The 22,636-nt window shown below is 46.4% G+C and overlaps 1 protein-coding gene across 7 annotated transcripts in view; it reads right to left on the bottom strand.

Moving 5' to 3' along the window:
• The window catches only part of LOC142245496 (ankyrin repeat and fibronectin type-III domain-containing protein 1-like), a 257,525-nt gene that overhangs the window by 71,124 nt on the left and 163,765 nt on the right, over positions 1-22,636 (bottom strand). For 3 of the 7 annotated variants that reach the window (XM_075318239.1, XM_075318241.1, XM_075318244.1), the window contains one exon: positions 18,117-18,248. The exons of 3 other annotated variants lie outside the window; for them this stretch is intronic. In XM_075318239.1, coding sequence (XP_075174354.1) covers positions 18,117-18,248 — 132 coding nt within the window. Of the gene's footprint in view, positions 1-18,116; positions 18,249-18,439; positions 18,462-22,636 lie in introns of those variants that run through there. One more of the 7 variants, XM_075318242.1, reaches the window with a different exon arrangement.

The raw sequence follows: 22,636 nt of genomic DNA, 5'->3' as shown, positions 1-22,636 counted from the left end.
CCCTGTAGTCACCTCCACAATGACACTATGTGGTGCCCCTGTAGTCACTCCTACAATGACACTATGTGGTGCCCCAGTACTCACCCCCCCAATCACACTTTGTGGTACCCCTATAGTCCCCCCCATAATTACACTATGTGGTGCCCCTGTAGCCTGTAGTCACACCCATAATCACACTATGTAGTGCCCGAGTAGTCACCCCACCATCACACTATGTGGTGCCCCTGTAGTCACCCCCACAATCACACTATGTAGTGCCTCTATAGTCAGCCCCACAATCACTATGTGATACCCCTATAGTCACCCCCACAATCACACTTTGTGGTACCCCTATAGTCACCCCCACAATCACACTATGCGGTGCCCCTGTAGTCACCCCCACAATCACACTATGTGGTACCCCTGTAATCACCCCCACAATGACACTATGTGGTGACCCTGTCGTCACCCCCACAATCACACTATGTGGTGCCCCTGTAGTCACCCCCGCCAATCAGACTAATCAGTACTTGTTTCTCGCTGGGTCATATGTGGAGAAGCTTTGTGTCCTCTGATATGAAGGAGAAGATGCTACACCGTGGGGTATCGCTGTCCATCTTCTACATACGTCAGTGTCCATACAGCCAATTACATAGGACACCCCCGTGGGACGTCACATTGGGCACACTACCTGTGTCTCCCCCAGCCGCAGCACATCCAGCTCTGCATCTTCCTCGGTAAAGCTGTGCTGAGTGCTTGTGCCGCACCATGAAACCACCAAGTGCACACAGACGACTTGTGATGACACGCTCTACCATAGACTGCCACAACGATGAAGAACTCTTGTTTTTGCAATCTTTTAGCTTTGTGCTTAAGGCATGTTGCAAGCACATCTGGTTCAACCGGTGCCGGCATGGGGGACCTGCTAAAGTATAAAGGCGTCTAGTGAAAGCAAGTGATCACCTATCCACCAGATAGGTGATCACTTACTGATCGGCGGAGGTCTGACTGCTGGGACTTGCACCGATCGCCGGAATGGGGCAAGTTTAGAATGGGGCAGCAGTGCGAATGCTCCACCGATTGGCATTTTCCGGCAGACCCGTAGAGAATGGATTGGGCAGCAGCCCGGTGTCCGACCTGTCACTATATTTTGTAACAGGGATAAATGTTCCCCCTTGGAGATACAAATTCCCATTTGTGCCGATCCCAAAGCTCGGAAACTTACTGATTAAAGTTGATCGAATCTGCCAAAATCCGGGACCGGTGGATAACCGCCGGATTGAAAAAAAAAATCCGAATCCGCTCCGGATTCTGGTGCCCATAGTCTATGAGGACCAGAATACGGAGATTAAAAATGCTTGTGGAGGGGATAGGGGGGTAGGAGCGTGCGCGGTGTACTCACCCAGGCGGTGTCATGGCAGCAAACTCCTTCCGGGTTACACTTTTCCCTTCCGGAGCCAAGAATTCAATATTCATTGTTTTGCCCGCCCACCGGCGTATGTAACTGGTTGCAGCTAAACGCGCCCCCACCCTGAGTGTCAGTATGTCAGCTGACTGCAACCAATCACAGGCAGCAGGACGGCCGGTGGGCGGGAAGGCAGTGCAAGTGTCTGCGGGTCAGTATGGTGAGCGTGCATGTAGACAGAAACACATGCACGCTCCTGTCAGAAGTGCGTGTGGCTGTGTCGGTGATGCGCTGTCAGACTCGTACAAGTCTGACATGACATCAGCCTGCGCTCTCGGAGCATGAGCGTGCATGTACCTAGAAACCCATGCACGCTCCTGTCAGAAGAGTGCGCGGGTGTGCCGGTGATGCAGCTTTTTTTTTTATTGTATTTAAATAAATTTTTAAAAAAACGACATGCGGTCCCCCCTAATTTTCATCCCCAGCCAAGATAAACCCTTGGCAGGAAAAACGCAGCACAAAGACGCGTTTTTTGCCACTTTTTTGTGTTTCTTCATGTGTTTTACAAGTTGAAGTAAATGGGTGCAAAAATGCTGCAAAAACGCTGAAAGGCTTGACACGCTGCAGATTATTTTGTGCACCAAATCTGCAAGGAGAAAATACTCAATGTGTGCACTAAACTTCTCATTGACTTTGCTGGCATAAGGAGTTGTTTGCCGTTTTGAGACAAAACTGAATTAAAAAACGCATAAAAAAAAAGTGATAAAAACGCAGTGTGCACACGGCCTTACACTATTAGGCCTCCTTCACATGTCTGTGAAAAACGTTCTTGTTTTGTACGGCCATGTTGAAGATGCGTATGGCCCATCTGTGTGCCATGATTTTGGCACACAAGTGTTCACCGTGTGCTAGCCATGATAGCAGGAACTTTTACTCGCCTGTCTTTGGTGCTGCTGTCTCCGGCGCTGCCACTTCCGGGTCCACAGTGCAGTGAATATTCATGAGCATGATCAGCGGGCCCGGAAGCAAGTAACAGGAGCACCAAAAACAGCATTGCTGGAGACAGGTGAGTATGGAAAATAATTTTATTTAAAAAACACCTGTTTTCTCTGGTATGTGTCACACTGATCACACCAGTGTGCGGACTATGTGACATCAGTGCTGCCGGAGAAAAACGGACTTGTCCAAGACACGCGGTTGCTATATACGGACAAATGGTCCTTGTGAAAACACTGATGTGTGCGCAGACCTATTGATTTGAATGGGTCTGCGCATGTCCGTGTCTCCAGTATATATGAAAATGGACGTCACATGTACCGGAATCACTGATGTGTGATGGGTGATGGAGGCCTTACTAAGAATCTCCAATAGATTTCTAGCTGGTGTGAACTTTCTGCCAACGACAGAATCTCCATTATGGCAGCACCGTGCTACAATCATCCGGTGCATGGCGACTGGTGCCCTGCTCGTGCCAATAATGGTAAGTCTCCCCAGTTTATACCATTTCCAACATTATAACAGAATTTAGGACCACGCTTTCTTGTGTGAAATGCCCTACAATTATGCTCACCCTCATACCTCCCCTGCTGATCTCATTCCGGCACTCGTCTGGGTTGCCAAAGATTGGCTGAGAAGACATTTCCAGCCATTTCCATAGTGAAGGGCAGTGTCACGCTAGGTACGGGGATGTACCAATCGCACGGCAAAAGGGAAGGGAAACCCTGTGTCTAGGTAAAGGGAAGATGGTGACCCCCTGACCAAGCCTAGGGCTAGTCCCTGGGGTCCCTCACCACCCTAGATAGGTTCCACACCTATGCGCCGAGCTGGATACCTGACCCTAGGTATCCCTAGTGCTGGGCCCTAAATAGGGAACGGATGGGATGAGCTCTTCATCAACCCCACTAAACACTAAAGGAAAACACAAGGAACACACACAGGGGGAAAGCATGAAATAATTCACAGATGACTCAGGTAGAAGTTCAGCAATGTTTTCAGCAATGATACCACAGAGGAGAGCAAGCCATTTGCTTGCACCCAGGGCTTGAATAAACTAAAGAATATAACCAGCACCAGTCCTAGGAAGCAAGGGGTATAAAAACACCAAGAGAATACTGATGATCAGCAACTGGGTGGAAGGTGAGCTCCTGCTGGATCTAAAAGTGGAGAGATGAATCCAGCAGGAAAGCTACCTATACCAATGAATACTGACCGCAGGAACAATGCCAAACACTGTGACCTTCTATGGCCTGAAACCACATGACTGTCAGTCACCCGCGACAGGCAGAGAGAAGAAGCAAAGACAAGAAGCAGAGACCAGCGGGAACGAGATCTGAAGAGGATCTGTGATGGTGACTATGAAATGACCAGCCAGGGAGGCCTCTGGCTGTGTAGTCGTGGCAGCACTATATTCAAGGCACATCCCTGGCTTCATCACTTCTTTAATGTTGAGAGAGTGTATGTCGGTATCTTCATCGGCCGATGCACAAAGAGGCTGCAGGCAACAGTCCAGATGCAATAAAAACGACATTTATTCACAAAGTTAAAGAGGAAAAAACACTCCGGTCAGCGGATTCCGGCAATATTAGTGGAGCTGGGGACAACCTGCCCAAACGCACCCTCTGATGGGGATATGCCCAGAGTACTCCTCCCACTCTTCAGCCAAGCATACACCGGACCCACACCGGCAGAATAGGCTTTGAGGTTGCGCCACTGGACTCCCACTCTTCAGCCAAGCATACACCGGACCCACACCGGCAGAATAGGCTTTGAGGTTGCGTCCACCTCCTTATCTCCGGTGTCCCCTGATGTTCCGCTCACACAATCGCACTTGCCGCTCCAGATGTTCACACTCCGCTGACCCGGATCTTTCCGTCTCACACACATTCAGACCTTGCCTAGCAATCCGGCCGACTCCTCCTCCCCGGTGGCAACAGCCGTCCCACCCGGCCACTAGGGGGTGCCCTAACACATCATAGAACAATAGTAAAACATTTTTAACCCCTTAAGGACGAAGCCAGTTTTGTCCTTAATGCCCAGGCCATTTTTTGCAATTCTGACCAGTGTCACTTTATGAGGTCATAACTCTGGAACGCTTCAACGGATCCCGGTGATTCTGACATTGTTTTTTCGTGACATATTGTACTTCATGATAGTTATAAATTTAGAACGATATTTTTTGCTTTTATTTGTGAAAAAATCGGAAATTTGATGAAAATTTTGAAAATTTTGCAATTTTCAAACTTTTAATTTTTATGCCCTTAACCCAGAGAGTTATGTCACACAAAACAGTTAATAAATAACATTTCCCACATGTCTACTTTACATTAGCGCAATTTCTGAAACAAAATGTTTTGGGGTTAGGAAGTTAGAAGGGGTCAAAGTTCATCTGCAATTTCCCATTTTTTCAACAAAATTCACAAAACCATTTTTTTAGGGACCACATCACATTTGAAGTGACTTTGAGAGGCCTAAGTGACAGAAAATACCTAAAAGTGACACCATTCTCAAAACAGCACCCCTCAAAGTACTCAAAACCACATCCAAGAAGTTTATTAACCCTTCAGGTGCTTCACAGGAACTAAAGCAAAGTGGAATGAAAAAAAGCAAAAAATAAAATTTTACCTAAAATGTTGCTCTACCCCAAATTTATTCACTTTTAGAAGAAATAACACAACAAAATGAACCCCAAAACTTGTTCCCCACTTTCTTATGAGCGCGCCAATACCCCACATGTGGTCAGAAACCTTTGTTTGGACAAATGGGAGGGCTCGGAACAGAAGGAGCAATATTTGAATTTTGGAAAGCAAATTTGGCTGAAATAGATTGCGGGCACCATGTTGCATTTACATGTCCGCTAAGGTACCTAAACAGCAGAAACCCCTCACAAGTGACACCATTTTGGAAACTAGACCCCTTAAGGCTTCTATCTAGGGGTATAGTGAGCATTTTGGATCCACAAGTACTTCACAGATTTTGATAACGTTACGTTGTCACATTGAAAATTTTCATTTTTTTCTCAAAAATGTTGCTTTAGCATCAATTTTTTCACTTTTTCAAGAGGTAATTCCAAAAATTTGACCCCAACGTTTGTTACCCACTTTTTTATGAGCGCGGTGATACCTCACTTGTGGTCTGAAACCTTTCTTTGGAGAAATGGGAGGGCTTGGAACGGAAGGAGCAATATTTGAATTTTGGAAAGGAAATTTGGCTGAAAAAGATTGCAGGCACCATGTCGCATTTGGAGGACCCCTAAGGTACGTAAACAGCAAAAAAACACCACAAGTGACCCCATATTGGAAACTAGGCCCCTCAAGGAATTTATCTTGATGTTTGGTGAGTACCCTGAACCTCCAGGTGCTTTACAGAAGTTTATAACGTTGAGCCATGAAAATAAAAAAATAAAATTTTACCACAAAATTGTTACTTCAACCAGGTAGCTTTTTTTTTCACAAGGGTAACAGGAAATAAATCACCATGAAATTTATTGCGCAATTTCTCCTGAGTTTGTTGATATCTTGTATGTGGTGGAAATCAACTGTTTGGGCACACTACAGGGCTCAGAAGAGAAGGAGTGCAGTTTGACTGCAAAATTGGCTGGAATCAATAGCGGACGCCATGTTGCATTAGGAGAGCCCCTGAGGTGCCTAAGCAGTGGAGGTCCCCCACAAGTGACCCCATTCTGGAAATAAGACCCCTCAAGGCTTTAATCTAGGTGTATATTGAGCATTTTGAATCCACGAATACTTCACAGAATTTGATAAGCTTAGGTTGCCATATTGAAATTTTCATTTTTTTCACAAAAATGTTGATTTAGCGACACATTTTTCACTTTTTCAAGAGGCAACAACAAAACGTGTACCCCACAGGTTGTTATCTAATTTCTTGTGAGCGCAGGGATACCACACATGTGGCCAAAAACCTTTGTTTGGATAAATGGGAGGGCTTGGAATGGAAGGAGCACCATTTGAATTTTGGAAAAGTTGAAGTAAATTGCGCGCACCATGTCACATTAGCAGGGCCCCTTGGGTACCTATACATCAGAAACCCCCCACAAGTGACCTCATTTTGGAAACTGGACCCCTCAAGGATTTTATTCAGGAGTATAGTAAGCATTTTGAATCCACAGGTACTTCACAAAAATGTTGCTGTAGCAACAAATTTCTCACTGTTAAGGGGGCTTTACACGCTGCGACATCGCTAATGCGGAGTCGTTAGGGTCACGGAATTGGTGACGCACATCCGGCCGCATTAGCGATGTTGCTGCGTGTGACACCGATGAGCGATTTTGCATCGTTGCAAAAACGTGCAAAATCGCTCATCGGTGACATGGGGGTCCATTCTCGATTATCGTTACTGCAGCAGTAACGATGTAGTTCGTCGCTCCTGCGGCAGCACACATCGCTATGTGTGACGCCGCAGGAACGAGGAACCTCTCCTTACCTGCCTCCCGGCCGCTATGAGGAAGGAAGAAGGTGGGCGGGATGTTCCGGCCACTCATCTCCGCCCCTCCGCTTCTATTGGGCGGCCGCTCAGTGACGTCACTGTGATGCCACACGGACCGCCCCCTTAGAAAGGAGGCGGTTCGCCGGTCACAGCGACGTCGCCGGGCAGGCAAGTATGTGTGATGCGTCTGCGCGATGTTGTGCGGCACGGGCAGCGATTTGCCCGTGTCGCACAACAGATGGGGGCGGGTACCCACACTAGCGATATCGGGACCGATATCGCAGCGTGTAAAGTAGCCTTTAGGCTATGTGGCCATGATCCAGCGACACGGCGTCTAGTACACAGTGTCAGCCTCCTGCAGAAATGTGAGTGTTGTCCACGGGAGAACGCAGCTGCCCATGCCCACGATTTGGGTTCAGGCTGCTGTGGACTTTAGTTTTATTCTACCTGCAAAGAACACTCATCTCCGCAGCATAAATTGACATGCTGAGGCTCGGGAAGCTGCGCCACAGGTCGGTTTATGCTGCGGAGAAAAGAAACACAGTGGGCACGGGATTTCTAAAAATCCTGCCACTGTGCTTCTACTGCACAACGCAGCGTTATGGACGCAGGGAAAACACTCTGCGCCCAAAACGCTGCAAACCCTGATTGTGGGCACACAGCGTAAAATGTTACAGTGGATGAATGGATAGATGTCAAACATATATAACGTCCCACCCCCCTGCATATTCTAAGCTGGCGCCCTTTAGTGCCTTTCATGTGACACTAAAGGATGCCTAGCCTTGTATTTAGCCCAAAAAAAAAAAAAAAAATTAAAATAAATGACGTGGGGTCCCCCCTATTTTTGATAGCCAGCTAGGGTAAAGCAGACAGCTGTAGCCTGCAAACCACAGCTGACAGCTTCATCTTGTCTGGTGATCAATTTGGAGGGCTCCCCAAGCTGTTTTTTTTTTTTTAATTATTTATAAATAAATAATTAAAAAAAACAAACAAACGTGGGGTCCCCCCAAATTAGATCACCAGCCAAGGTGAAGCTGACAGCTGGGGTCTGGTATTTTCAGGATGGGAAGAGCCATGGTTATTGGACTCTTCCCAGCCTAAAAATAGCAGGCCGCAGCCGCCCCAGAAGTGGCGCATCCATTAGATGCGCCAATTCTGGCGCTTCGCCCCAGCTCATCCCGCGCCCTGGTGCGTTGGCTAACGGGGTAATGAATGGGGTTGATACCAGGTGTGTAATGTCACCTGGCATCAAGCCCAGCAATTAGTTATGTCACGGCGTCTATCAGATACCCGACATAACTAATTGACAGTAATAAGAAAAAAAATTGACAACAAAAAAAAATTTATTTGAAAAAACACTCCCCAAAACATTCCCTGATTGACCAATTTATTGAAAAGAAAAAAAAAAATCCACTATAATCCATTTGGATGTCCCACGTCGCCTCTGGACCTTCTAGAATATGGGGGACACGTTCAGGGAACGTATCCCCCATTTTCTAGGAGGGCAGACCCTCCATTTGAGGAGAGTGGGTGCAAAAAGCTGCACCCACCCTCCCCGGGTCACAGCTGCACAGTGCTGAGCAGCATCAGCAGCCAGCGTCCTGAACACAGGAAGCTGTCATCTGCTCGGCACATGTGACCGGCGTCTGCAGAGAAGGAGGAGGGGGCCGCGGGGGATCAGCGCTCCGGTATGTATGACACCGGGGGACACCGGGGGACACCAGGGGGGGGTAGGGGGGGACCCGGCAGGGCCTAGGGAGCAGGTTTCTGTCGTATGTGTTATGGCACATACGACAGAAACCATAGGAACACTGTAAATGCGGCCGGCGCGCTGCTGTGCTCTCCGATGCGCGCGGCCATCTTGGATTTTCGGGAGGGGGTTGGGGGTCGGGGGGGGCACTTTGGGGATACCGAGGGGACCGGAGGGAACCGGGAAAAAGATTTATCTCCCATCTGGCATGTTTGATCATGCCAGATGGGAGATAAATGATTTTTTACCGGCGCGGTCATTTACTATAACTTGATGATCGGTATACGGTGTATACCGGTCATCAGGTGAGCGGGGACCGGAAAAACCGGCCCGAATCATGATCTCCAGGGTCTCAGCTACCCCCGGCAGCTGAGACCCCGGAAATTTTCTGACTCTGGGGGGCGCTAGACCCTTTTTTCCGACCGCCGTTTTAAAACGGCAGAAAGGAATAAGTACCCTTTTTTAGTGCCGTTTTAAAACGTAACGCGGTCGTAATGGGGTTAATAACAACAGTGCCGGGTTATCTATGCTAGACTAGTAGGGGGTAGGCCCACCCACTACATGCCTCCCCTCTTAAAATCCGAGCCTCCCGGCAAGGCTCTTAAACACATAAAAACATAAACACATAAAAACCTTTCGGTTCAGTCCTCAACAGCGGCACCAGTTCAGCGGCGCTCCCGATCTTTAGGGACGCTTAATGGCGCAGCAGCGCTCCTGGTCTCTGGATAGCGCCCGGAGGCTCAACAGCGCTCCCGGTCTTAGATGGGTGCCCGGAGGCTTCAATAGCGCTCCCGGTCTTCGCTGGAGGTGCCCGGAGGCTTCAATAGCACTCCCGGTCTTAGCTGGAGGGCAACAGGCCCGTAAAACTTTTGAACAACAAGAGAAACCTTCTGCCGGTTTAAACAACACCGGTCTTTACAGGTGCTGGAGTGAACAGCTTACTCTGGGGGCCAGGCTCTCTTCCATTCTTCCGCTTGAGCCTGGATGTAGGCCCCCAGAGATTGTCCCGGCTGGCGGCGAATTCGCCTGAAAGACACCGGAGCGTAGCACGGTTCCTCCGGCACAGCTGCTGCAGCTCCTCTTGGCGGTGATGGCGTTTCTGCCCGGGACGGTGGTGGCGCGGCGGGCGACGCGTCCAGCATGAAAACCGGTCTGTTGTTGACATTTTGCGTCACCGCTACCACGGCTGGAACCCTCTCCGGATCGGGGGTCGGTTCAGCCACTGCCTCTGGGATGACAGCCTTGATGCGCCTGGGGTGAGAGGGCTCAGACAGACTCGGCCTAGCGTGACTCCGGCGCCGCTCTTGCTGCTCCTCCCACTCAATCTCCTCCTGCCACTGCTCCGCTTCCCGGGAGGTCGGCATGCGGGAGACACAGACAGCAAACAGGCCGCGGCTACCGGCGTCCGGCAGAAAGGTGACTTTCTCGCCCGGCCAAAGGGTGTGCAATCGCTTAGGGAGTCCTTCGACATCGAGATGAACCCGGTTATAAAAATAGTCATCCCCGGTCTCTACTTCTCGGATGAAGCCGTATCCCTCTTGCTGGTTAAACTTGACTACCACCCCGGTCACAAACTGCTGGGCTAACTTCTCGCCACCGGAACCGGACAGCATTTCCCGGACAATGGTCTCAGCCAGGAGCCGTTCCTGGACGGGGTCAGGCTTCGAGGGCGGAACCCTGGGGTGCGACTTCTCCGGCGGGGCGATGACTGGGTCCCAGAAGAAGCCCAGGTGGTCCTCCTCTAGACGCCCGGCTAACTCCTCAGCCGACTCTGGCGCCGGGACAAATGGTGTGGCGACGGCGTTAAGCTGCGGGGTGTCCCATGGGAAAGCAGCAACCCCCGGACGGCTTGGCATGGGCGGGGTAGCATAGGTCGCCTTCACCTCTGTAATGGTGCTCCCGGTTTGAGCGTCCCATGAGGTCTTCCAAGAGACCTTGTCCGGTCTTGTAGAGCCTCCCGGCCCAATGGGAAGATCCGCTATCGCGGCCTCGCTAGCAGGGGCGAACCGGGGTCGGCCTCGGCCAAGGCTGATGAGGGCCATAGTCGTCGCCAACTCCGCAGGTTGCCCAAAGTTCTCCATCTCGGTTCTCAACAGAATCGCTGATAATGGCGGTGGTGTCGACGCTGAGACTGGAGGAAGTGGAGGCGGGTCTTCGTTTCCCGCTCTTAAACGGACTCCACCCCCAGCCTCACGCATCATCTTGACTCCTCCGCTGAGGTACTTTTTCCTCTTCTTCAATGCCCTGGAGCTGGCGCCTCCCCTCTTTGGGCGGAGTACTCCATGCTTTCTCTTCGGCACCGGCCAGCCCCAGGCTCTTCTTTCGGCGCCAACTTTTCGCGCCTTTTCTTCCTCACAGATAACGGCTTCCTGGTCGTCACCCTGTACCCGGTCCAACGCTGCGGGTACTTCGTTTTCTTCCCACCAGGGAACTGGGAATCTTCTTTCATAGTCCGAATTCCGTGCTTCAGGCACTACTTGGTCTTCAGACTCCTGGTTCTCCGGCAAGGGACTCGGATCCTGCCGACTACGCCACATGAAATGACCAGCCAGGGAGGCCTCTGGCTGTGTAGTCGTGGCAGCACTATATTCAAGGCACATCCCTGGCTTCATCACTTCTTTAATGTTGAGAGAGTGTATGTCGGTATCTTCATCGGCCGATGCACAAAGAGGCTGCAGGCAACAGTCCAGATGCAATAAAAACGACATTTATTCACAAAGTTAAAGAGGAAAAAACACTCCGGTCAGCGGATTCCGGCAATATTAGTGGAGCTGGGGACAACCTGCCCAAACGCACCCTCTGATGGGGATATGCCCAGAGTACTCCTCCCACTCTTCAGCCAAGCATACACCGGACCCACACCGGCAGAATAGGCTTTGAGGTTGCGCCACTGGACTCCCACTCTTCAGCCAAGCATACACCGGACCCACACCGGCAGAATAGGCTTTGAGGTTGCGTCCACCTCCTTATCTCCGGTGTCCCCTGATGTTCCGCTCACACAATCGCACTTGCCGCTCCAGATGTTCACACTCCGCTGACCCGGATCTTTCCGTCTCACACACATTCAGACCTTGCCTAGCAATCCGGCCGACTCCTCCTCCCCGGTGGCAACAGCCGTCCCACCCGGCCACTAGGGGGTGCCCTAACACATCATAGAACAATAGTAAAACATTTTTAATAACAACAGTGCCGGGTTATCTATGCTAGACTAGTAGGGGGTAGGCCCACCCACTACAACTATCTTAGGGTAGTCACAAATGTTTACATAAATAAATAACCCCCTTTAAATTTGACTTTATCAGAACTGTCGGACATTAGGATTGGCCTCCATCGCTGTGACCGCAGTGGAGGATTGCAGCTCCGCACCATCCAGAATATCCCCAGCCTTTCAATAACAAGCCCATTTTATCATGGCGGCGTAATGTGTACTCAGCTCCGCCGCACGCCATGAAACCTAATACAGGAAACCCAGAGTATGAATTTCGCGTTGGTATCCTGCCTCTAAGAGCAGATCTAATGACTCCAATAAACATGATTTCTATTTTGTGAGACAGAATCTCAATAAGATATTAACGAGGCACCAGGAAAAGAAACCACGAACTTGACAGACTTCATTTATTTCCCCCCACCACAGGCCCACATAGGTTTCCCAGAATGGGTGGGAAAAGCCCTACTGTTTATCTGCCTTCCAGTCCCAATCCCATCCACCCTCCGTGTGTTCCCAGCCAAGTCTCTGCGTTCGCCTCTTGGCTTGTGAGCCCACCACGAAGTACTTTCACACACACACCGCAGTCCACAAGAACATGGGCCCCGTCCAACAACCCGAGCGGCTCGTACAACAACTCCCAGATAGCATTACGTCCGAAAGCAGAGAGACTCCAGGGTCATTACTAAGAGATCGGGGAGAGGAGGGCGAGGGAAGCCGGCATGGGAAATGTGGCAGACGCCCGCATCTTTTAACATGAAGAATGTAATCGCTTGGCCACCGGCCGAAAACGCAGTATATCTGTGATAAATTACACTCACACCATGAATCATTATCCGGCAGCAATCACACGCGCGTTATGGAAGATTCCTAAATGAGGCAAAATTAAAAACACACAATATTAATTTACTCATGTTTATAATATACTACATTGTCCATGACTCCCCATATTGTCCACTACAGTTACCTCCTATATTATGCTCCAGAGCTGCACTCACTATTCTGCTAGAGGAGTTACTGAGTACATACATTAATTTCTTATCCTGTATTGATCCTGAGTTACATCCTATATTATACTCCAGAGCTGAACTCACTATTCTGCTGGTGCAGTCACTGTGTACATACATTACTGATCCTGAGTTATATCTTGTATTATACTCCAGAGCTGCACTCACTATTCTGCTAGAGGAGTTACTGAGTACATACATTAATTTCTTATCCTGTATTGATCCTGAGTTACATCCTATATTATACTCCAGAGCTGAACTCACTATTCTGCTGGTGCAGTCACTGTGTACATACATTACTGATCCTGAGTTGAGTTATATCTTGTATTATACTCCAGAGCTGCACTCACTATTCAGCTAGAGGAGTTACTGAGTACATACATTAATTTCTTATCCTGTATTGATCCTGAGTTACATCCTATATTATACTCCAGAGCTGAACTCACTATTCTGCTGGTGCAGTCACTGTGTACATACATTACTGATCCTGAGTTGAGTTATATCTTGTATTATACTCCAGAGCTGCACTCACTATTCTGCTAGAGGAGTTACTGAGTACATACATTAATTTCTTATCCTGTATTGATCCTGAGTTACATCCTATATTATACTCCAGAGCTGAACTCACTATTCTGCTGGTGCAGTCACTGTGTACATACATTACTGATCCTGAGTTATATCTTGTATTATACTCCAGAGCTGCACTCACTATTCTGCTAGAGGAGTTACTGAGTACATACATTAATTTCTTATCCTGTATTGATCCTGAGTTACATCCTATATTATACTCCAGAGCTGAACTCACTATTCTGCTGGTGCAGTCACTGTGTACATGCATTACTGATCCTGAGTTGAGTTATATCTTGTATTATACTCCAGAGCTGCACTCACTATTCTGCTAGAGGAGTTACTGAGTACATACATTAATTTCTTATCCTGTATTGATCCTGAGTTACATCCTATATTATACTCCAGAGCTGAACTCACTATTCTGCTGGTGCAGTCACTGTGTACATACATTACTGATCCTGAGTTATATCTTGTATTATACTCCAGAGCTGCACTCACTATTCTGCTAGAGGAGTTACTGAGTACATACATTAATTTCTTATCCTGTATTGATCCTGAGTTACATCCTATATTATACTCCAGAGCTGAACTCACTATTCTGCTGGTGCAGTCACTGTGTACATACATTACTGATCCTGAGTTATATCTTGTATTATACTCCAGAGCTGCACTCACTATTCTGCTGGAGGAGTCACTGTGTACATACAGTACATTGCATTACTGATACTGAGTTTTATCCTGTATTATACTCCAGAGCTGAACTCACTATTCTGCTGGTGCAGTTACTGTCTATATACATTACATTACTTATCCTGTACTGATCCTGAGTTACATCCTGTATTATACTCCAGAGCTGCACTCACTATTCTGCTGGTGCAGTCACTGTGTACATACATTACTGATCCTGAGTAACATCCTGTATTATGCTCCAGAGCTGCACTCACTATTCTGCTGGTACAGTCACTATCTATATACATTACATTACTGATGCTGTACTGATCCTGAGTTACATCCTGTATTATACTCCAGAGCTGCACTCACTATTCTGCTGGTGCAGTCACTGTGTACATACATTACATTACTGATCCTGTACTGATCCTGAGTAACATCCTGTATTATGCTCCAGAGCTGCACTCACTATTCTGCTGGTACAGTCACTATCTATATACATTAAATTACTTATCCTGTACTGATCCTGAGTTACATCCTGTATTCTACTCCAGAGCCGCACTCACTATTCTGCTAGTGCAGTCACTGTGTACATACATTACTGATCTTGTACTGATCCTGAGTTACATCCTGTATTATACTCCAGAGCTGCACTCATTATTCTGCTGGAGGAGACACTGTGTACATACATTACTTATCCTGAGTTATATCCTGTATTATACTCAAGAGCTGCACTCCCTATTCTGCTTGTGCAGTCACTGTGTACATACATTACATTATTTATCCTGCAGTGATCCTGAGTTACATCTTGTATTATACTCCAGAGCTGCACTCACTATTCTGCTGGTGCAGTCACTGTGTACATACATTAAATAAGTGATATAGATTTCTCTATTGTAATGGCCCCTGCAGCACATTTTCAGGTTAGTATTTGGAGGGACACAATTGCAGTTTCCATTCACTGACAGCAAGCAGAGATCTTGAAAACTGCACAACTGATATATAAATAAATTAGATGTTACTAATTGTTGTATATACATTATAAGCACCTGGAACCATCCGTGTCACAGATTAATAACCCTGTATGCAGCCCCATGTCACCCCTCCAGCAATGGCGGCAGTCACTCGTACATTGCATACGTCTGGGTGACGGCTGCCAGCATAGCAGGAATTACGCGATTTTCCATGGATGTGACCAGAATGCCATTTTTTTTTTTTGCTTCCTTAGGGCACATTACCTGGTTCACAAAAATTTGGCAGATATGACAATGATGTTAGTTATGAGGGAACGTCAGAGCGAGTCCTAATGACAAAGATCGCACTGTCTTCGCTGCGGTTTACTTCTCGTCAAACACATTATACATGGCTGACACCAGCCAAGTTGTGAAACCAGACAATCACAGCTAAAAAGGCAGAAAACCGGTCATTCCTGTAGGAAACATCTGTACATAAAGATTCAGCATCACTTATAAACGTGGATCCGTCACCAGATATCACAATACAAACTGCGCATGTTATTAGATAGAGCGTTTAAACCTGATGGGGCTGGTGTCCTTACTGTGACAATCCTTAGCAGAATGGCTGGTATGAAAGTTCTGCTCCCTAAAATTAAAATAACTTCAGATGTATAAAATCTAAAAGTCTCAGTACAATTTTAGGATTTAAAATTCGTACCAGAACGGGTGTATAAAGTAAGTACATCAGCCTCATCAGGTATATGAGATCTGTTTCATAATGTACACAGTTTGTATTGTAAAATTCGCTTTAATATTTAGGATTTTCATCTTTTGCCCAGAGTCTCTCCGGCATTTCACAGACAACGTATTGATTCCAATGGGAGATGTGAAATACTTAATTTCCCCTCTAGGGGCGCTGCAGGAAAACTGACCACTTACAGCCAGGTTTACCCATAGATTCCATCGGATTAATGGGGGTCCCCTCAGGGACAATGTCTGCTTGTTAGAAAGGTCAATTGACAAAGTAGAGAACCCCTCTAGAGTAAACCATCCCTTTTAATATACTGTATGTATTAAAGGGGGTATCAAGTTTCAGGCAACAGCATTACTAGCAACTTTTTGATTGTCTAATCTGCCCCATCAATATGACTGGTTACTCCATACAGCCTTGGCCTCCAATTGTGAGGCCTATAATGCTCGGTGAGGATGTTACAAAAAATGATCACCATTCCGAAAAAAGAAGCTTCACTTTCAGTAATTCTAGAAGAAAGGAACATATTTCCCTTCATCTGCGGAAGCAAGAAGCCAGAAGAACCTCAACCACCAAGGTGTAGCCACCATGGCAGCCGGTAGAGCAGTTGGTGGGGCACTTGTTTCCATGTAGACTTGAGATACAGAAAAAGTGAATATAGAAGGCTGGGAGTTTGAAAACCCAACCTATCCCCAACTTTTCATGCCACCTTCTGAAGGTGTTCCTGGTGGGACTTGGTCAAGTTGATCAATGGGATCTCATCACTAATTCCATACGTAATAGACTTGAGTCCAGGTTCTCTTGGTTATTATGGATCTAGTTCTGCACTAGAATTGAGCAAAAAGTTCCCAAGACTCTGGCCCAGAGGCTACATTGGTGGTCCGTGTCCACCAGACTGGCGTGAGGTCATCATTGTAGCATAACATTGTGCCAGGCCTAGAGGAGCTGAGTATGCCGTCAATGAGGTGTGCAGGGCTCTGGTACAGGGGCTACTGATAGATATGGGAAAACCCTGATCTACACATCACTCAACTGGTGCAGAAGACCAAACAAATCTTGTTTCGCCAGGCGTAGAAGACCACCTTCACCAGACCAAACAAGTCTCATTTCGCCTGGTGTAGAAGACCACCTTTATCAGACCAAACAAGTCTCATTTCACCTGGTGTAGAAGACCACCTTCATCAGACCAAATAAATCTTGTTTTGCCTGGTGTAGAAGACCACCTTCATCAGACCAAATAAATCTTGTTTTGCCTGGTGTAGAAGACCACCTTCATCAGACCAAACAAGTCTCGTTTCGCCTGGTGTAGAAGACTTCCTTCATCAGACCAAACAAGTCTCATTTCACCTGGTGTAGAAGACCACCTTCATCAGACCAAATAAATCTTGTTTTGCCTGGTGTAGAAGACCACCTTCATCAGACCAAACAAGTCTCATTTCGCCTGGTGTAGAAAACTTCCTTCATCAGACCAAACAAGTCTCATTTCACCTGGTGTAGAAGACCACCTTCATCAGACCAAATAAATCTTGTTTTGCCTGGTGTAGAAGACCACCTTCATCAGACCAAACAAGTCTCATTTCGCCTGGTGTAGAAGACCACCTTCATCAGACCAAATAAATCTTGTTTTGCCTGGTGTAGAAGACTTCCTTCATCAGACCAAACAAGTCTCGTTTCGCCTGGTGTAGAAGACTTCCTTCATCAGACCAAACAAGTCTCATTTCACCTGGTGTAGAAGACCACCTTCATCAGACCAAATAAATCTTGTTTTGCCTGGTGTAGAAGACCACCTTCATCAGACCAAACAAGTCTCATTTCGCCTGGTGTAGAAGACTTCCTTCATCAGACCAAACAAGTCTCATTTCACCTGGTGTAGAAGACCACCTTCATCAGACCAAATAAATCTTGTTTTGCCTGGTGTAGAAGACCACCTTCATCAGACCAAACAAGTCTCATTTCGCCTGGTGTAGAAGACCACCTTCATCAGACCAAATAAATCTTGTTTTGCCTGGTGTAGAAGACTTCCTTCATCAGACCAAACAAGTCTCGTTTCGCCTGGTGTAGAAGACCACCTTCATCAGACCAAATAAATCTTGTTTTGCCTGGTGTAGAAGACTTCCTTCATCAGACCAAACAAGTCTCGTTTCGCCTGGTGTAGAAGACCACCTTCATCTGACCAAAAAAGTCTCATTTCGTCTCATCGCCCAGTCTTACGAGTATACGCCCATTGAGATCCTAACTATATTTACGTCTCATGCAAAGCTTACACCCCAACCAAACAGTGTGCACTCTACGGAGAACATGCAACATGGCACCAGAACGGTCTAGTCTACATCCACCATGTCTCTTGTGCAGACCAGTCCGGCTCCTTCCCACTATTCTCACCATTCAATGCTCAGTGATCGTGGTCTGAATGCCGGCTGCTCCAGCGGTGCGGGCTCATCATCATCGTTCTTCTTCTCGGACCTCTCCTTCAGTGACAACCTGTGGGTTAGCTTTGAGAAGCCTCCAATGGACCTGAGGATGGGATAAAAACAGGAGGTGTTACTGGAGCCTCCTGGACAACGCTCCTTCGCTGCTCTCAGGACCAAGGACAGAGCATCTATGGGTCTTCTCGTAAAAAAAAAAAAAAAAATCACATAATTTCTCCCACTAAAGCCATGACGGTTCTCCTTAAATAATAGAAATGTTGGAGAATGGTACTGTACCGCATTGTATCAGAGGCTATTTATAGAGCCGTGCACAGACTGTACTGCAGCAGCGAGATGAATCATGGCAGATATGCAGTGTCTGTGCAGGCATATGTAACCAATACCACTGACAGTAACATGGACAACCCCTACCAACACACACAAACACCCAGCGCTCGTGTGGGCTGCAACGTCAGCTCGCCCCGGGCAACGGCCGGGCTTTCAGGATGGTCAAAGTCTTGATTGAAAACAATTGTAGCCTAAGGAGAAATCGCATTATGTTATCTCAATAAGACGGCACCATCCTTTTGGGCATGAACTTAGTGCTTGTGTGTATGTGCTGTGGAAGTGCGGAGGACGAGCGCGTATAGATACAGCTGCGAGCGCTGCACAAGCAAATGGAGGGATTCAATAACCCCGCTTCATTTATAAATGGCCTGCGATATGATGAGGAGCCGCTCTCATAGGAAAGCCCCATTATGTCTGCCAGCGGCAGGAACGGCTCATGCTCCAGGAAGCCCTGCGCCTAATTCACAGCTTTTCCTGCCATTCCTGAGCATTGACTTAAACCTCGCGCCCTCATTTGATCCGCCTGTCAGTCTCACACCCACATTCAGCACCTTTATGGGCTCCGCGAAACGCACCACTACCAGCTTTATATTAGGCCCGGCAATTATAAGCCGCTCAGATTTATAGAACATATGTTCTGGCTATAAGACAGAAAAATAGCAATACATAGAAGGATAGATAGATAGAGGGATAGATAGAGGGATAGATAGATAGATAGATAGATAGATAGATAGATAGATAGATAGAGGGATAGATAGAGGGATAGATAGATAGTGGATATATAGATATATATTGCATAGGCAGAGGGATAGAGATAGAGGGAGGGATAGATAGATAGATAGATAGATAGATAGATAGATAGATAGATAGCGGATATATAGATAGCTAGAAATTGCATAGGCAGAGGGATAGAGATAGAGGGAGGGAGGGATAGATAGATAGATAGATAGAGGGATAGATAGATAGAGGGATAGATAGATACATAGATAGATAGAGGGATAGATAGAGGGATAGATAGATAGAGGGATAGATAGATACATAGATAGATAGATAGATAGAGGGATAGATAGATAGATAGATAGATAGATAGATAGATAGATAGATAGATAGATAGAGGGATAGATAGATAGATAGAGGGATAGATAGATACATAGATAGATAGAGGGATAGATAGAGGGATAGATAGAGGGATAGATAGAGGGATAGATAGATAGATAGAGGGATAGATAGAGGGATAGATAGAGGGATAGATAGAGGGATAGATAGAGGGATAGATAGAGGGATAGATAGAGGGATAGATAGAGGGATAGATAGAGGGATAGATAGATAGAGGGATAGATAGATAGATAGATAGATAGATAGATAGAGGGATAGATAGATAGATAGAGGGATAGATAGATAGATAGAGGGATAGATAGAGGGATAGATAGATAGATAGATAGATAGATAGATAGATAGATAGATAGATAGATAGATAGATAGATAGATAGAGGGATAGATAGATAGATGGATAGATAGATAGAGGGATAGATGGATAGAGGGATAGATAGATAGAGGGATAGATAGAGGGATAGACAGATAGATAGATAGATAGATAGATAGAGGGATAGATAGATAGAGGGATACATAGATAGATAGATATTGAATGGATAAACAGGCAGATAAATAGATAGACAGTAGACTTGACAATTTCTAGATCTTTGGTGATGTGACTGGTGAGACCACCGCTGGTCACCAGAACAAGGGCTATTTTGCCCATGGTTAATGCCACTCCATTCATTCGCTTCATACTTCCAGATATGGCGGCCGCACCATTCAGAGGACATGATTCCCCCATTCTGGTGATCGGTGGTCAGACCCGCACCAGTCTTGAATTACTCCTATAGATGGGTGATAACTTCATTTTACTGGGACACCCCTTTAACCCTATAATGCATACCTGGGGCCTCGCAGGCCTGCTAGGTCATTTGTTTTCTATGGTAGATTGAATTGCTTCCGCGTTCTAGGGTTAAATTAGTGGCCTGCAGTGAGGCTCAGTTTCAGAGATGAAATATTATATACTTTAACATTATTTTTTTTTTCCCTGAGAATTTTATGAGATGGATGGAAAATTAAAGGGGTTTTCCCATGAACAAAGTTCATTCTAATCAATAGATCTTGGAATAATAATTTCCACATTTGGATGTGTTTATAAAAACTGTACCTATGCTGAGATAATCTTATATACGTGTCCCTGCTGTGTACTGTGTAATGGCCGTGTCTGACTGTACAGGGACATGGTCTGATTATACCACAGCTCCTGGGCCAGGGAGGATGCAAAAGAGTATACATATATTACAGCACGGGAAAGTAAATTACTCTTTTTTTGAGGTAAAACATTTATTTATTTATTTTTTTAAATAGGGAGCAAAATGTTTTACCTCACAGACAGAATCAGCTATGATCTTCTGCTGTAATGTGTCTAATCTTTTCCATCCTCCCTGGCCCAGAAGGTGTGATATGATCAGACCAAGTCCCTGTACGGTTAGACACGGCCATTGCAGAGGCACATATATAACATTTTCTCAGCACAAAAATTCTTTCTTTGAGGTAAAACATTTAAAAAAAAAATAGGCAGGGAAATATTTTACCTCACAGAAAGAATCATCTATGATTCCGTGCTGTAATGTTTTTATACCGTTTTGCATCCTCCTAGAAGAGGAGCTGTGGTATGATCAGACCAGGTCCCTGTACGGTCAGACACGACCATTACACAGTACATATCAGGGGCATATAAATAAGATTATCTCAGCACAGAAATTATTCTTTCTTTGAGATAAAATATTTTTTTTTTAAAAAAAGGTGGAGAAATGTTTTACCTCACAGAAAAAAATCATCTACGATTCCGTGCTGTAATGTCTTTACACTCTTTTGCGTCATCCTGGATCAGGAGCTCTGGTATGATCAGACCATATCCCTGTATGGTCAGACACGGCCATTACACAGTACACAGCAGGGACACATATATAAGATTATCTCGGCACAGGAACATTATTTTTAATCACATCCAATTGTGGAAATTATTATTATTCCAAGATCTATTGATTAAAGTGAACTTTGTTGGTGGGAAAACCCCCTTTAAAAGGTCACTACTATTCTCGTCCGACTTTATCGCATCGATCTGCCATAGCATGGCATATGCAAAGGGCCTTTCTTCATCATACATGTCACTTAATTTTTAAGATCTCTGCTTGCTGTAAGAGAATAGAACCCTGTACATAAATTCTTGGAAAATACTCCGGATATAGCGGGCTTGTATTCTATACATACGTGCAGAGATCTAATTTTATTATTTTTTTTAGCATTTATTTCCGTCCCTGACCGTTTCCCACCACCTGTCACCGCTTCCCTTACTAACACATCTTACATGGGAGCAATGAATAGAGCGAGGACGGGGAATAAGACGAAATGCCTCCTCTCATTAGCAGAAATAGAATCTGATGCTCTTTACCCAGAATCCCCTGCGGCGGGGGAACCGTGGTGGTGCGTATGTGGCCGCGTACATTTTTCGGGCCCCCTCTGGGATTGCGCTCATAACTGTTCTTTGTCGGTAAAGTCGAGCGTGGATTTCACATCTCATTTCAAGTTGTCAGCCCCAATGATTATCCGGGATTTGTGATGTCAGCTGGTTGTCAAAATAAGCTACGGAAGGGAGATAGCGGCACGTTCAGCCCCGCTGCGGTGTATTGTTCGGCTCTGCTTCGTACAGAGGAGCCGCAATGTAGAGCGAAGACACTTTTTTCCTCATTAGCCGGAGGGGAGTTTCCGGCTGCAAAACTGGAGCACCAAAGGGAATAAACGAGGGGGGGAAAGGATCGGAAAAGGCTTTTATTAGGGTATTTATCCGGCAGCTTCGGTTACAGAGAGAGGACTACAATGATGTGAGCCCGGGCTGGGGGCACAGATATATGACCCACAGCTTAGATACAGGGGGAGCAATGGCTACGGAGCCGTGGTCAATCATGGCATAGTCGAGTCTACATACCGGTCACGGGTGGGCTCGGTTCATCTCCACTACAATCCCATCTTGAAAGTATCCAAACCAGTGATCATCGTCTTACCCTATATGTAGGGGAGTAGCCCTTAGGGTCCCCAATTTAGAGGATG

The sequence above is a fragment of the Anomaloglossus baeobatrachus genome, chromosome 7, assembly GCF_048569485.1.
Source record: "Anomaloglossus baeobatrachus isolate aAnoBae1 chromosome 7, aAnoBae1.hap1, whole genome shotgun sequence".
In the NCBI taxonomy this organism is placed as follows: domain Eukaryota; kingdom Metazoa; phylum Chordata; class Amphibia; order Anura; family Aromobatidae; genus Anomaloglossus; species Anomaloglossus baeobatrachus.
This window is presented reverse-complemented; position numbering and strand designations above follow the sequence as displayed.